Source organism: Mytilus trossulus, chromosome 6 (assembly GCF_036588685.1).
Source record: "Mytilus trossulus isolate FHL-02 chromosome 6, PNRI_Mtr1.1.1.hap1, whole genome shotgun sequence".
In the NCBI taxonomy this organism is placed as follows: Eukaryota; Metazoa; Mollusca; class Bivalvia; order Mytilida; family Mytilidae; genus Mytilus; species Mytilus trossulus.
In genome coordinates, this window is record NC_086378.1 from 88,984,083 (window position 1) to 89,000,576 (window position 16,494).

Consider the following 16,494-nt stretch of genomic DNA (forward strand, 5'->3'; position numbering starts at 1 on the left):
TCTTCCTTTGCTGGGTATACCCTTAGAATGAAACGTCCACCATCAGTTGCATTGACCTTGTGATTTAAAAACCCATAAAAATATCAAGCTTATAATTTGTTTCACCGACTGGGCAGACAAGAGTGCCAGACTAGAAAGGAAAGGTTTTAGAGTGTTGAAAATAACCTGCCTGCAAGACTTGAATTTGACCCTACCTGTGTATTTGGCATTTTTCTGTTAACTAGTGGGTTCAAATGGAATGTTTACCTTCCAGCCTCGTTCTTTTGAAATTGATTCTTTTCCTGACCTGGCCTATTAATACAACAAAGGAGTAGGTCCGGTAAGGGCCGATTTTGGTTACCTAATAACCTCCTTTTTTTTCTTTTTTTTTCTTTTTTTCTTTTTTTTTTTTTTTTAAAGATTTTGATTTTAAAAAGTTACTGTTTTGAAAATTTCTTCCAATCGATTTTCATGTAAGCTTTGTAACTAATATCCTATGGTGGGTGTTTTGCATGCATTTTCTTGGCTATGATATTTATATGAAGCCTAAACAACTTTCACTGATTTTGACTCAGAGTTGACTGCTCTTTGTAAAAACTTTAAAATATTGCATGTTAAGCATAGGAGAAGCAAATACAAAATTCTAGTTTGAACGCAAATTCGGACTCATAACCTCTCATACTTAAGGTGATTACGCTATCATGAGTCTACAGACGTTGTTCATATTATAGATAAATAATAAAATAACTGATCTGTTTTGAGATAATTTCTTGTTGATCTACTTTGAATCATTTAGTGTCACTTGTATTGATGTTATAGCTTTTTATAGATGAATACCATGAACCAAAAGGTATCTACTGTAAACAGAGCACCCCTTATTTTATGTCAGTGCAGTTTGAAAAGGGATGTCACTCATATGTGCTGCAATTCAGTTTTAACAAACATTGTGGCTGAACGTGTGCTGTGTAACTTAAAAAAATAGTAAAAAGGTGCACCATCAGTAGTTAAAACAATGTCTATTTCAAATATAATCATGATGAGTCTTTTGTAGATGAAATGCGCGTTTGGCATACACAATTTCAATCCTATCTATGATGGGTTTATTTAAAACTATCATTTTCTAGTAATAACAATGTTTGTTTTGTGCTCGCCTTCAAGTTTAGTTTGTTTATTAAGTTAAATATAAGTAATTTTCTATTGGTCAGCATTGTCATATCGCCTTACTGGTTCGAACATAACCTTTATAATTCATTAATCTAATGTTAAGAAATTGTGCGTACAAGTGCCAGTTAAAGCAACATTCGTAGTTGACACATTTTGTACATTTCAACTCAGATTCGTTTTAAGTAGCTATTTCAATGTTTGCACTTCATTAACAGACCCGAATAAATCATCGATAGGATGATTAAAAAAATTTCCTGGTACGAATTGTACTTGTTTCACCTTTACGTATGTAACAGTTTTATCTGGAATTGTTTTATCTATCGATCTACTGGTACCAAAAATATGCGCGGCGGACAGGGAACACAGTGTTTCATCTAGATGGTTCTTCCTCTTCTCTAGTCCATTTTTTCTTTGTCTCACAGAATCTAACTCTTTTTTAACGAGATCCTCACTTGGTTTTCTTAATTTATCCAACTCTGATAAAAGTTTATCAGCATGGCGTATAATTTTATCTTTGAATTCTATAATTGTATCCTTATTTTCTGCCAATTGTTTATTCTCTTCGGACAATATGTGTTGCATGTTCGATCCTTGTTTCTTACAATCATGAATTTCTGATTCAATTTTGCATTTTACATCCCTAATGACTTTGAGCTTTCTCTCATAAACTATGTCCAGTCTACTGTATTTATGGTTTTGGTGATCTCCAATCAAGCACTCAGAACACACTGGCCTGTCACAGTTATTACAGTACAATAAACACGTTTCGTCGTTATGTTGTGTACAAGCCATTCTTGTTAAGTCGACTTGTCGGGTGGTTTCTAGGGCCTTTTCACTTTCAAAGTCCTTCCGTTCAATAACTTTATGGTCCTTGGACGATTTACTTTTCGAATGAATTCGTGAATTACACAGTTCACATAAGAACAAGTCACAGTTTATACACTTCCATTTAATGCAAATAGACTCCTCACAGAATTGACAAACAGATATATTCTTTTGTTTGCGTGTTGAAGTAGAAAAGGCCATAATGTGATGAAACAAGAATTGCTAAGTACAAGTTGATTTAATAGAAATAATGTACAATAACAGTCAGATTGTGAAAAAAGTTAATTTTAATTTACCTCTGACGAAGCCAAATTTTGACTTAGATAACGTAAGGCCATGATAGATATATGTTCCTCTTTCAATTGTTTCTAGTTTGAACAGTTTGTAGATGAAAACTTGTCCCATTTTCATGATGAAATGTTTTTATTTTATTTTATTCATATTGTCTAAGAACATACATACTTCGGTATATAATTTTTATATTGCCAGCAATTAAGTCGCGCTAGCGAGTTCAATGTCTTAATTTACGGTGACAGTGTGTTAATTATCTGTTTTATGAGGTGAATTTTAAAGGACCTACTTATTATAATAATTATTCAATGGCAATAATTTTTTGGTTTGCATTTCTTTTAGCGGCGATTGTCTCATTTTCATGAATATTATTTTGCCCACCTTCTGGTACTGTTCTATTGACTTTAAAAATATATAATAAAATGAAAAGCATTGAGATTGTCAACAGTGAATTTTAGGACTAGTTTTTATGATGGGCCAGATATACTGCCTCCTCCTATTAATTTGCCGCCAAAAATTAAGATTTAATTTGTATGGCCTAAGACGACTTAAACTTTTGTACTGAACCTCAATGATATGGGACCAATGATATGATTAAGTACAAAAACACATATATTTGCATAGATTATCAATCATGCCATATGTAAATGTCTTTTTAAATAAATTGCAATTTTATACTTTATCCTAAAATAAGGTCAAATAACGAAAGAAAACACTTTTAATTATGATGAGTGTATTTACAGAATGCCTTGAATATTATTTACCGTATTATCATGAGAACCACTGAACACCTTTAGTTGTGATATATTATTTAAAAGAGAGACGAAAGATACCAAAGAGACAGTCAAACTCATAAATCTAAAACAAACTGACAACGCCGTGGCTAAAAACGAAAAAGACAAACAGAAAAACAATAGTACACATGACACAACATAAAAAACTAAAGAATAAACAACACGAACCCCACCAAAAACTAGAGGTGAACTCAGGAGCTCCGGAAGGGTAAGCAGATCCTGCTCCACATGTGGTACACGTCGTGTTGCTTATGTGATTACAAATCCGGTAAATAGTCTAAATCGGAAGGTCACATTCATGAAAGGGAAGGGGATTGTAGTTACTATGAAAGGAACATATCCGAAATCATATGTGAAACAATTATTCCATAACGGTCAACCAACTCGTGATGGCATCCGTAAAATTTACGAAGGGATGATTTCAACTTCACCATTTGGAACTCTTGGTTTAATATCTTCCTTTTGAGCAGTAACCCTCTATCAAGAACATTCTTATTCTCAGTTCTCATAGAACATTCTCATTTTTACCTTGCCCAGATATTTAGAAGCGAGCCTGGTAAACTTATCGATCCTTTAAATAAACTTATTATCTAAAAGGTTTCAAATTTAACAATGTAACTAGATTCTTGAATATTTTTTATTGGCATTGATATACATTTTGTTATCAGTATATTAAAACCTAACTAAATATTTTTGTTATTTATATATACACTTTCATGGATCTACAATCTGCCGATACATGCATCTTGGCATTACACAAGGTAATGTTTTTCTCTGGCTGTTTATTACGTCTCGTTGAATGTGTACGGATTGACAATTAAGTCTTAGATGCATGTTTGTTCTATTAGTTGTTAGTAGCTTACAAGTAGTTGCCAGTAACTGCGAGTACTCTCAGATCTGTATTTAGTGTCCTTTTGTTGTAAAGATACTCAAATATCCGTCCACGTCCACTCTGTGTAGGATTTCTATTGGTATCCATCTGAATACTAGTAGTTCAGCCTTTTTCAACTGATTTTTATGGTTCGCTCTTATGATGTACTGTCAAACCACTGCCCCAAGTAAGGGGAGGAATTGAATCCCGCTAACATGTTTAACACCGCCACATTCTGTATGTATGTATATGTCCCAAGTCAGGAGCATTTAATTCAGTGGTTGTCGTTTGTTGATGCGTTACATATTTGTTTTGCGTTAATTTTTTGTACATAAATTAAGCCGTTAGTTTGCTCATTTGAATTGTTTTACATTTGGCATTTTCGGGGCATTTTATAGCTGACTATGCGGTATGGGCTTTGCTTATTGTTGAAGGTTGTATGGTGACCTATAGTTGTTAGTTTCTGTGTCATTTTGTCTCTTGTGGAGAGTTGTCTCATTTGTTATCATACCACATCTTCTTTATTATATAACATGTTATAAATTTTATGCTGCAGACGCTCTTTTCCCGAGTTATCTTCTTTTTGAAGGCCACGGAAATATTAGTACTGAAACATGTTAAAGCTTTATGACCAAAAGGGACGTTCATATAATAGCCAATTCCATCAAAGGTCAACTTTGTCGAAGGGAGTAGGAACATAGGTTTCTGTTTATAATTTCTTAATATATAAACGGAATGTGTAGGAAAAGTATGTAAAAATAATGTCAATACTAAAACAATGACTACTGAGGTGATAATACTAGAGGCCTAATAGTCCACCAATAGCGGAAATGACAAATGTATTTATTACTTTCATAATCTCCAAACGATTAAGATTTTGACATATTGTGAAGACACCTATCTTTTTTAAGACTCTATGTACCCTCTAGATTCCTTTTGTTGAAGACTGAATTTACCGTCTAGATGTCTTTTTTTGAAAACTATATGTTCCTTCTATACATCGTTTGTTGAAGACTGTGTGTTACTTCTTACCACTTAGATTGTGATTTACCATCTACATCGTAGAACTGTTTTGCTGAAAGATAATTAGGAACGCTAGTAGACATGTCTCTGTATTTCTACATCTAACATGTACGTATTTAGTTCTGATGTTTTATCTGTAATTCTGGTTGGGAATTGGGTTTTTTGTACTATCGTGGTGGTTTTTTATTCTATTTTAATTTTCATGTTTGTATAAACATATAGATATTTAAATAATCACCTAGTTTATTATACTGTAATGTTTAGGTTAAATCAATTATATGCACAAGATTAATTGGTTTTTAAAGTAAGATTTAGAAGAAAATCCGATATGGTTAGAATAAATAATTTTAAAATAACACCATTATTAACATAATTCTATATTCATGTTCTTGTTATTATTATGATATAATAAACATAACACCATAACAAACTTTTCCCCAATTCTTTTATTCAGTTGTTTTTAATATGTACCTGTGACGTCAATGTGTGTGGCGTTGATACATTCGTGTGACGCACAGTTAATAATTCCATTATGCTGTATTTCTGTACTTTTGTAAATTAATTTTACGTGTTCGTTGTTATTCTGTGGTTTTCATGTCGAAACGTACTATTTTATCATTTATTTGCACTGTATTCCTGTCATGTCATGTTGTCATATTATCGGTATTTAATCATTTCTATATAAGCAGGAGGTTTGGCTAGACATAAAACCAGGTTCAAGCCATCGTTTTTCTTTTTCTTAAATGGTTCCGTACCTATTAAGGAATACGGCATGTGTTATCAAATAGTTCTGTTCTATGTATGTTGCAATGACGTTTGTTTTTGTTGTTCCGTTGCTTTCATCTTATAAATGTGTTGTCCTCTATTTTAGTATGTAACCCAGTTTTTTTTTCTCGCAATGGATTTATGACTTCTGTACTAAGGTATACTACGGTTGCCTTTATTTATTTACCATCTCTATGTCTTTTGTTGAAAACCACGTGTCCCCCTAAATAAAAGAACACATAGACGATTTTCTTTGTTCTTTATTGATGTTTTTTTTTTGGATGGTAACGTTCCTGTTGATTTTTCTTACTGTGTGTTTATTTCCGAGCTCATTTATCAAGTCCGTGTCTGTAGTAAGATTTACGATGTTAATGAACGTACTGTATGTATAACGGATAAATTATCTTCTCAAGGATTTTCGAGTACTCGCTCGGTAAACATTTCTAAAATGGAAACACAAAAGTTTACCATTTTATGTATTGTAGGTTGTTGTTTTATGATCGTAAACCTTCAACCAGACAATAGTCAAGGAAATTTATACCACCATTAATAGCTCATTTACTACATGTACTAATAATGTAAATTGGTAATAACGTTATTAAATATCTATAAAAAAATAATTTCTTAAACAGTTTTTGTAACCCGTGATACAACACATTTATTGATCACCAAAGAGGTGATAATTACACTTACTGATGTCCTTAATCATTTTCTGATGGTAGGTAAGGGTGCAACGAATTTGTTCTTATGATAAACTATCATCTTGTAAACTTTTTATTGGACGTAGCGATTTATCAAATTTGTTAGGTAACTGACGATACAGAGGTGGGGGAGTTACTAAGCTTAAAGTATCAGTCCTAGGAAAACTCACTCTCTTATATATCCTACATATACCTCTGTTTTGATGAAGTATAAATGACAATTATACGCAAACATTCGAATCGTACTATTTTTTATTAATTTTGAAAAATATATAATGTCCCGGGAGGTACTTTCATCAAGAAAGCAATAGCATTCTAACAAAAAACCGATTAGTCGAGTATAATTTTGGTAATTAATACTCGGTGCTACCGAGTAATATACAAGTACTCGAGAACTCATTGACCTCTCTACAAATAATACAAGGCAACATTATCATATTGTACATTAATTTTTATATAACCAATATAATTTTATAAATCTGTGATTTAGAGTACCAAGTCCCAATCCAGAGTTTGTCGTCATCATCAATACTAAGACTGTAGGGGCGGAATATGCCGAGCTCCGAGATATTCTTGCACATTATAACCTCTCCAGTAAGGCTTAATATGTGGAGGGTTTGATTGTTACAGTCAGTAACTATAACTATTTCAGTAGATGTTACCGCTATATCTTTTGTGTCAAACTTATCAAAACTTCCATTATATTTCCATTGGAGTTGTCCTATTTTATCTATCACCACTAACCTCCCTGTTCCATCGTGTAAGATATCTACAACAAAGATGTATTTGTCGTTAGTGCAGATTCTGCGTGGCCATGTAAACAGTCTTTGATTATATCTGTCATACTCGAAACATTGTTTAATATCCCCGTTATGATCCATTAATACAACTCTTCTTACAGTGTCCTTACTAAATGTATTGCGGTCCGATTCACTTAAGCCCAGAAATATTTCGTTTTGTTTGTTTACATGAACACCTAACGTATACAAGGGAGAAACCATCCCAAATGCCGTAGATTGATTATCTGTGGTATACAGCTGTAAATTTGTTTTTCTTGATGATATGAGTAAATCTCTATTATTCATCATAGCCATGTCAAATATTGAGAAGGTTATTTTTGATTTAATGCACTGGATTCTGTCTCTCTTTAAAGTTACTTTTTGTAAAACATCACCAAAAGAATTCCCCATAAACGCAAAATTATAATTACATTTAATGAATTTTATAGTGCGATTGAACTCGGTGTGGTAAGTGTTGGCAATTTCAATATTCGGAACGACATATCCAAAAATATCACTCAAGGATTGATTTAAAAGTGTCCCTGGTGTGAATGTTCTATGTTTAAGTTCTGCCTGACTGACAGTTTTATCTGACATTGTTTTATCTATCAAACTACCGGTACCAAATATATCAGAGACAGACGAAGAACCACGTGATAGATCCAGTGGGGTCCTCCACTTCCCCAATTCATATTTTCTTTGTCCAACGTTTGTCCCAATGTTATATGACATTGTTTTATCTAACGCAGTACTGGTACCTAAAATATACGCGGCAGATGAGGAACCCAGTGTTCGATCTAGTTGGGTCTTCCTCTTCTCTAGTGTAATTTTTCTTTGCCGAACCGAATCGAGTTCCTTCTTAATACGATACTCTCTTGGTTTTCTTAATAGATCCAAATTTATAATAAGGTTATCGGCATGGCGTATAATTTTATCTCTAAATTCTATAATTTTATCTTTATTTTCTGCAAATTGTTTATTCTCTTCGGACAATATGTGTTGCAGGTTCGATCCTTGTTTCTTAAACAAATGAATTTCTGATTCAATTTTGCATTTAACATCCCTAATGACTTGGAGCTTTCTCTCATAAACTATGTCCAGTCTACCGTATTGATGATTTTGGTGATCTCCAACCAAGCAGTCAGAACACACTGGTTTGTCACAGGTTTTACAGTGTAATAAACACTTTTCGTCACTGTGTTGTTCACAAGTCATTCTGGTTAAGTCAACTTTGCGAGTTGTTTCTGTTTTGGCGATTTCTCTTCTATAGTCTCTCAGCTTGATAACTGTATGGTCAGTGGATGATTTACTTTTTGAATGAATTCGTGAATGACACAGCTGACATAAGAACAAGTCACAGTTGATACACTTCCATTTGATATCAGACGATTCCTCACAAAATTGACAAACCGATTTTTTCTGTGATTCGAATAAGGAAGTAGAAAATGCCATAATGTATCATACAAGAATGGCTAAGGTTGTGTAAATAAACATAAGACACATTAGTAGTTAATAGATTGTGAAAAAAACAAAATATTTCAGTTGAGCTCTGATCTAAAATGATTTGGACTTAGATAACGCAAGGCCATGATAAATATATGTTCTTATTACTACTGTTTCTAATAAGGACAGTTTGTATATTATAAATTTGTCCCATCTTGATAAGGAAATGTCAGTTTATTTTATTCAAATAAAATTATCAGCCTGTTCCATGTGCAACAAAGGAAACATTTCTATAACACAAATACTTTGGTTTATAGTTTTTATCTTGCCAGCAATTAGGTCGCGGAAGCGAGTTCAATGTCTTCTATTTACGATGTCAGTGTGTTAATAATTTTTTCTCGATTAGGTGAGTTTTAAAGGAATCGTAATAAATGTATCGAACCAATAACGTCTGGTTTGTAGTTCTTTTCGCGGCAATTGTCTCATTTTCATGAAAATTATTCTTATAATGTTCCATCGACTTTGAAACTACACATATTAAAAAAAATCAAAGTATTGCGATTGTCAACAGTTAATTTTGTGACTAGTTTTCATTAAGGAGCATATAAAATTCCTTCTCCTTTTAATTTGCCACTTACATAAATATAAATATTTAAGTTGTATGGCCTAAAACGACTAAAACTTTTGTACTGAACCTAAATGGTATGATGAACTGCAAAAACAAATAAATTTGCATTGATTATTAATCTATATATATATATATATATGTCTTTCGTAATAAATTTGATATCATACTTTATCCTTAAATAAGGTCAAATAATGAAAGAACACACTTTTTAGTTATGATGAGCGTGTTTACATAATGCCTTGACTTAATTTACCGTTATATCATGATACCTGGGACATTACCCCTAATGCGCCTTGAAATGAGGAACACATAAGTCACGTGTAAACAAAAAATCTCTGTGTAGTGATATTTGACACATTTCTATGATAAACAAATGACTGAGCTGCACCATTAGTGTTAATTTAGAAAGTAAGGGAACACAGAATAAATGTGTAAAAACCATAGAGCTATTAAATGTGTTCAAAGTATTACAATTTCAAAGAACTTATTGTGTTAAAAATGGGATTTTTTACCATGAGGAGCCACATCGCAAAAGGATACTCGGGGTTTGCTAAATTACGGAAAAATGAATCACACTTCGTACCCCGAAAATTTAACCACATATGTAAAAATGTCTCAGCTTCGAAACAAGCCATCATACATATACAAGTTTACGATATGGGCTGAGCAACAGAAGAAAACGTTACCATTACGGCCTATGGAGAAACCAATGCGCATATTGCCCCATATACGTTAAGTGTTCATGTAAAAAATCAAAATGAAATATTTCTGGGGTTAGATATATCAGACTACAATACGATTAACAATGACATTGTGGGCAGAGTTGTAGTAATGGATCATAATGGAGGTATTAAACAATGCTGCAAGAATGACGGAGCTAATCAAATAGATATAAGAACATGTGATATGAATCTCAATGAGACAACAAGTCACAGATCCATTAACAGATCCAAACAGATGGCTCATGTGTAGATTTGAAAATTTTCCTGGTGTGAATCTTCTATATCTAATTTCTCTAATACCATCAGTTTTATCTGGCATTGTTTTATCTGGAAAACGACTGATAGCAAAAATATCCGAAGCAGAAGGAGAACGCAGTGTTAGATTCAGTTGAATTTTCCTCTTCTCGAGTCCATCTTTTCTTTGTCTGACAGAATATAGTTCTTTTTTAATTTTTTCCTCCCTTGGAAGAGAAGAAGTGTGTTGTGCACAAGTCATTTTGCTTAAGTCGACTTTGCGAGTGGTTTGTATAGCTTCTTCTCTTCCACAGTCATTCAATTTGATAACTTTATGGTCAGTGGAGGATTTAAATTTCGAATGCATCCGTTTATTACACAGCTGACATAAGAACACGTCACAGTTGATACACTTCCATTTGATGTCAGACATGTACAATTCCTCACAGAATCGACAAAAAGATATTTTCTAGGATTTCAAAGTGGATGAAGAAAAGGCCATTATGTGATCAAACAAGAAGGGCTAATTGCATGCTGATTTAATAAACGTAATTACAATAATTCTAATAGTCAGATTGTGAAAAAAAACAATATTTCAGCTTATCTCTGTTTAGTCAAATAAGGACTTAGATAACGTAAGGCCATGATAGATATATGTTACTCTTTCATTTGTTTCTAATTAGGACAGTGTGTAGATTGTTAATCTGTCCCATGAGATGATGAAATGTCGACGTTTCTTGTACCATGGCCAACCAGGGAAATAATTCAAAAAACACAAATATTTTGGTATATTGTTTTATCTTGCCAGCATTTAAGTCCCGAAAGCGAGTTTTTGTCTCCTATTTCCTGTGTCAGTGTATTAATCGTTATTTGGATTGTGATAAGGCGAAGTTTAAAGAAACCACTTATCGTAATAAAGGTATTAAGTCAATAATGTTTCGGTTTGCAATTCTATAACTGGCGATTTTCTTATTCCCATGGATAATATTTGGCCCGCCTTCTAAATGCTCCATCGACTTTGAAAAAAAAAGTATTTCAGAATTCAAAGTATTGCGATTGTCAACAGTTGACCTTAATTGAATAACTAGTTTCATGATAAGGCATATATATTGCACACCCCTATCAATTTGCCACTAAAAATATATAACTAATGTTTTGAGTTGTTTAGCCTAAAATGATTGCATCCTTTGTATTGAACCTAAATGATATGATAAAGTGCACAAACAAATATATTTTCATTGGTTATCGATTTCGCCATGTGTATATGTCTATTAATATAAATTTGATATTATGCTTTATTCAAAAATAAGGTCACAATGAACCCCCTTCTAAGATATGATGAGTATATTTAAAGAGATCCTAAATGTTTATTCGCCATAATATCATGGTATCAACTAAAAACCTCTAGTTGTGATATAACTTTTAATCTTTCTTGTGATAAACAGCAACAAATAACTTAGTATTCACAGCCAAAATGGAAATCCCGCATGTACCCATAATTTATTGAAGAGAAGATTTAAAAAGTTATCACAAATTCGTCGTTCCCTCGGTCACAAGGACCAGCGATACCTGAACCTCAAAATATGAGTTATGCAGCAGGACATCTGAAATTGACACTAAATACGTTTTTTACTATCACCAACTCGAATCAGTTTGGTGACTCCATTATATTGCAACAGTTTTCGTGGTCTAATGTCTTCAAAATGTAGTATAGTCGTCTGGTCTGTAACGTAATGTATACTGTAAACTATTGTCGCATTTCCCCATGTGAAATTGATATATCGCCTTAAAGAAATAATCCAAAATGCTGTTCAAAAAATAAATTGAAGTATATGCTATTAATTCATTCCTTTGGGATACAATACGGCATATTTTGTTAAATAAAGGCAACAGTAGTATACCTCTGTTCAAAACTCGTAAACCGATGGACAAAAAACAAAATCGGTGTAAGAAACTTAAACTGAGGGAACAGCATAAAATATAAGAGGAGAACAACGACACAACATTAACATGTAACATACACAGAAACAGAATAAGCATTAGACAAAATCCAATGAGAATAACAAGTATAACATCATCAAGTTGTGGTAAAAGTGAACAAATAGATTAAAAAAAATGCTGCACAGTGGAACAATTGATCAGTATGTTGGCGTTTTTTATCGACAACATATATATTGATTTTAGAGTTGGATGTTTTCAAAAACTTGTCGGCATGCCATATGAGAACAAATTTTGCGCCTCTTCTAGCCAACACCTTTTTATTTTCACATAAGGCTGAGTTCCTCCAGACACACGTGAAACAAAATGATCAAAGAAGCAAGATTATTTATTTTCACAATAAGATATATTTATGATACTGATGATATAAATAAGAAGAATCAAAATGACACAGAAATTAACAGCTATAGGTTCCGCACGGCCTTGAATAGAATGAGATAAGTCCACAACGCATTGACAACTATAAAAGGTTCAAACATTACAAATGTAAAAAAAAAACACCGATAAATCTAACGGCCTAACTAATGTACAGAGAAATGAACGAAAAACACAGCAACACATGAAAGCCACTGAATTACAGGCACCTAACTTAGAATAGACACATACATACAGAATATAGCAGGATCAAACACGTTAGAGGGATCCCACAATCCTCCCCTAACATTGGACAGTGGTGTAACAGCACAACATAAGAACGAACTATAAATATCAATTGAAAAATGGTTTGGGTAACTAATCAGATGGACACAAATGAAATACCATATAACAAAACATAGATTGGTCGTAGCCGGTTACTTGTTCATATCGACAACAAAAAGACACAAAATACAGATCTGAGAGTACTATAAGATACTGACAGCTAATTCAAATCTTATCAAAGATATCATTATTTTGAATCAATGGCGTAGGTATTCTAATGAAATCGATTGAAATGCAGCAAAATTGGCACTTTTGAAATAAATAACTAGGCAAAATCAAACATATCTTATCTCGATGTATACATTGCATATTATCAGACAGAAAAGACAGCAAATACACGTACAAAACTCGAGGCGAACGTTTATAAAAATTGTATACAAAATCAAAGAAAATAACTACTTTATACCAATAGTTATTTTTAAACTTTTACTAAAAAAAAATTCTAGATAAATACTTAACATTAAACATCGTGTATTTGAATGTATATTTTTATAACACAGTTAATTGTATTGTCAACTGTCGATTTCTTAGTGGTAACATTTTCGCAGCGCCTGCGTACGGATTATATATATCCCAATTGAAACGATATTCAAGTGCGTGTATCTCATACCATGATTTCCTTGATAGAGGGTTGCTGCTTACTAAGAAGCTATTAAACCAAGATTTCCAAATGATGAAGTTGAAATCATCCTTTCGTAAATTTTCCGGACGCCATCATGAGTTGGTTGACAGATATGGAATAACCTTTTAACAGATGATAACATTTGTTTGTTTGTCTTTTTAATTTTATTTTTAGGCATGACGTTGTCAGTTTATTTTCGATCTATGATTTTGACTGTCACTATCCAAAATACCTCTTTAACATGTGCAATTATTGTATGGAAATATCATTTAATCAGTTTCGACTGGAATTGGTTTTTTTCTACCAAAAGAAGAGTGAATTTTCTTTTGTTTTCGTTTACTGGATATCCGACTGATTGTTAGTAAAAATGTATGACCAATATTATGTTAGCCTTAACGCATGAACCTTTGATTTAGTGTCCGAAGTCCCAACCCACAGTTTGTCATCATCGTCAATACTAAGACTGCAAGGAAAGTGTATACATAACTCCGAGATCTTCTTACATACTATAACCTCTCCCGTAAGGCTTAATACGTGGAGGGCGTGATTGTTACAGTCAGTTACTATTACCACTTCAGTAGATGTTACCGCTATATCTTTTGGGTCAAACTTATCAAAACTTCCATTATAATTCCATTGAAGTTGTCCTACTTTATCTATAACCACCACCCTCCCTGGTCCGCCGTGTAAGAGATCTACAACAAAGATATATTTGTCGTTAGTACAGATTCTGCGTGGCCATGTAAACAGTCTTTGATTATCTCCGTCATACTCGAAACATTGTTTAATATCTCCATTATGATCCATTAATACAACTCTTCTTACAATGTCATTACTAATTGTAATGTAGTCTGAGTCACTCAACCCGAGAAATATTTCATTTTGCTTGTTTACATGAACACCTAATGTATATAAAGAAAAAACCGTCCTAAATGTCTTCACTTGGTTATCTGTGGTATAAAGCTTTAATTCTGTTTTTCCTGATGATACCAGTAAATCTCCATTGCTCATCATAGCCATGTCAAACACCAAGAGGGTTTCTTTTAATTCACTGCACTGAATGATTCGGTCCTTCTCTACTGTTACTTTTTGTAAAACATCACCCCAAGAAGTCCCAATAAACGCTAAATTGTCATCACATTTTATGAATTTTATAGTATGGTCGAACTCGGTGTTGTAAGTTTGAACAGTTTTAACATCAGAATATTCATTTACAGAGCCGAATATATCACGCATAGGTTGTCTTGAAAGTTTTCCTGGTGTGAATTTCCTGTGTGAAAGTTCTGCTTGACTAACAGTTTCATCTGGCATTGTTTTATCTAGAAAAAGACTGGTAACAAAAACGTCAGCGGCAGATGGGGAACTTAGTGTTAGATTCAGCTGACTTTTCCTCCTCTCCAATCCCCCTAATCTTTGTCTCACACAATATAGTTCTTTGTTAATTGTTTCCTCTCTTGGTTTCCTTAATTGATCTAATTTTGACAAAAGAACATCAGCATGTTTTACAATGTTATCTCTGATTTCTATAATTTGGTCTTTATCTTCTGTAAATTGTATATTGTCTTCAGACAATATATGTAACAGGTACTCCTTTTGTTCATTAAAAACGGGAATGTTTGATTCAATTTTGCGTTTGATCTCCTGAATATCTTCGAGTTTTTCCTTGTAAACTTTGTCCAGTTTACTGTACTTATGGTTGTTGTGATCTCCAATCAAGCAGTCACAACATACTGGCATATTGCAGTTATTACAATGTAATACACACTTCTCGTTACTATGTTGAGCACAAGTCATTTTTTTCAAGTCGACTTTGCGAGTTGTGTCTAAAAGAACTTCAGTGACACAGTCCCTCAAATTGATAATTTCATGTTCAGTTGATGATTTACTTTTAGAGTGAATCCTTGTAGTACAAAATTGACATAATAATAAATCACAGTTGATGCACTTCCATTTAATTTCAAAACATTCCTCACAAAATTGACATACTGAGTTTGTCTGTGCTTTTAGTGTAGAGGTCAAAAACGCCATTATGTGATCTGCAATGGCTTTGTTATTTTGATATACTATGTTGATAGTCGATTGTTAATTCTAACATGTAATAAATTGTTGCAGTATATCTTTTATTTCAAACAAATTGATATGATGAAGATAACGCAAGGCCATGATATAGTTAATAACTTTTCAAATTTGGACTGTTTGTCAATGATATGTATGGTCTAATAGACCAGTTATTCATGCTATGTCCAAATACAGTTATAATGTATGTGTATATTGATCATTACTTCAAAATATACTGTTTTCAGGTCAAGAACATTGTCATCCTCGCTAGCCATGGGGAACGATCCAGTCCCTTTCTCTGGATCGTATCTCTTTGCTAACGATTATGAATCATTGTCAAACTTTTGTTACATTGTTTTTATACACCCTTTTATATAATATTGAAATATCTCTAGATACATTATCTAGAGTCTATAAATCAAAAGGTCTTGTAATGACAAATCTTTTACAATGAACAAATAATTCACACACAAAGTTGTGTTATAAAAAAAAATAATGATAATGTATGATAAAACACTATATTATATCATCTAAAACGAGGATTACAATTAAGGGACGACATCAAAAGATCAATGAAGGATAAAAAACTTAATTCAAATAGTTTGGGGTGGGGGGTTAATCTTGCTGCAAGTTTTGTTTATCCTACATTGATTTTACATATATCTATATGGGTCAATCAATTTTTCCCAAGTTAAATTAAGAGGGGGTAGGGGGGGGGGGGGGGGTCATTAAAAAAACTATCTGAATTATTTTTATCCTACATTGAACTTTTGATGTCGTCCCTAATGGACTTCGGCTTGTCAATCTAGTAAAAATCATAATCTCAAATTTAGTGAGCTACGATAAATCTGAGTGTAGATAAAACACAATGCTGTCCCCGTTTTTTTGACATGTTCAC

The 16,494-nt window shown here is 32.9% G+C and overlaps 3 protein-coding genes across 3 annotated transcripts; all 3 read right to left on the reverse strand.

The window, feature by feature from the left end:
• Positions 1–1,329: 1,329 nt before the first annotated feature.
• On the reverse strand, positions 1,330–2,169 carry LOC134723103 (E3 ubiquitin-protein ligase TRIM45-like). The gene has a single exon (XM_063586743.1). The coding sequence runs from the start codon at positions 2,167–2,169 to the stop codon at positions 1,330–1,332; it is 840 nt and encodes a 279-aa protein (XP_063442813.1).
• Positions 2,170–6,766: 4,597 nt separating this feature from the next.
• On the reverse strand, positions 6,767–8,644 carry LOC134723104 (E3 ubiquitin-protein ligase TRIM45-like). Its single transcript, XM_063586744.1, has 2 exons — positions 7,158–8,644; positions 6,767–6,821 (listed from the first exon to the last, which is right to left on the reverse strand). Exons 1-2 carry the CDS (start codon positions 8,642–8,644, stop codon positions 6,767–6,769), a joined length of 1,542 nt encoding a protein of 513 aa, XP_063442814.1.
• A 5,275-nt stretch (positions 8,645–13,919) lies between these two features.
• On the reverse strand, positions 13,920–15,332 carry LOC134723106 (uncharacterized). The gene has a single exon (XM_063586745.1). It carries the CDS (start codon positions 15,330–15,332, stop codon positions 13,920–13,922), a length of 1,413 nt encoding a protein of 470 aa, XP_063442815.1.
• Between the last annotated feature and the right edge of the window lie 1,162 nt (positions 15,333–16,494).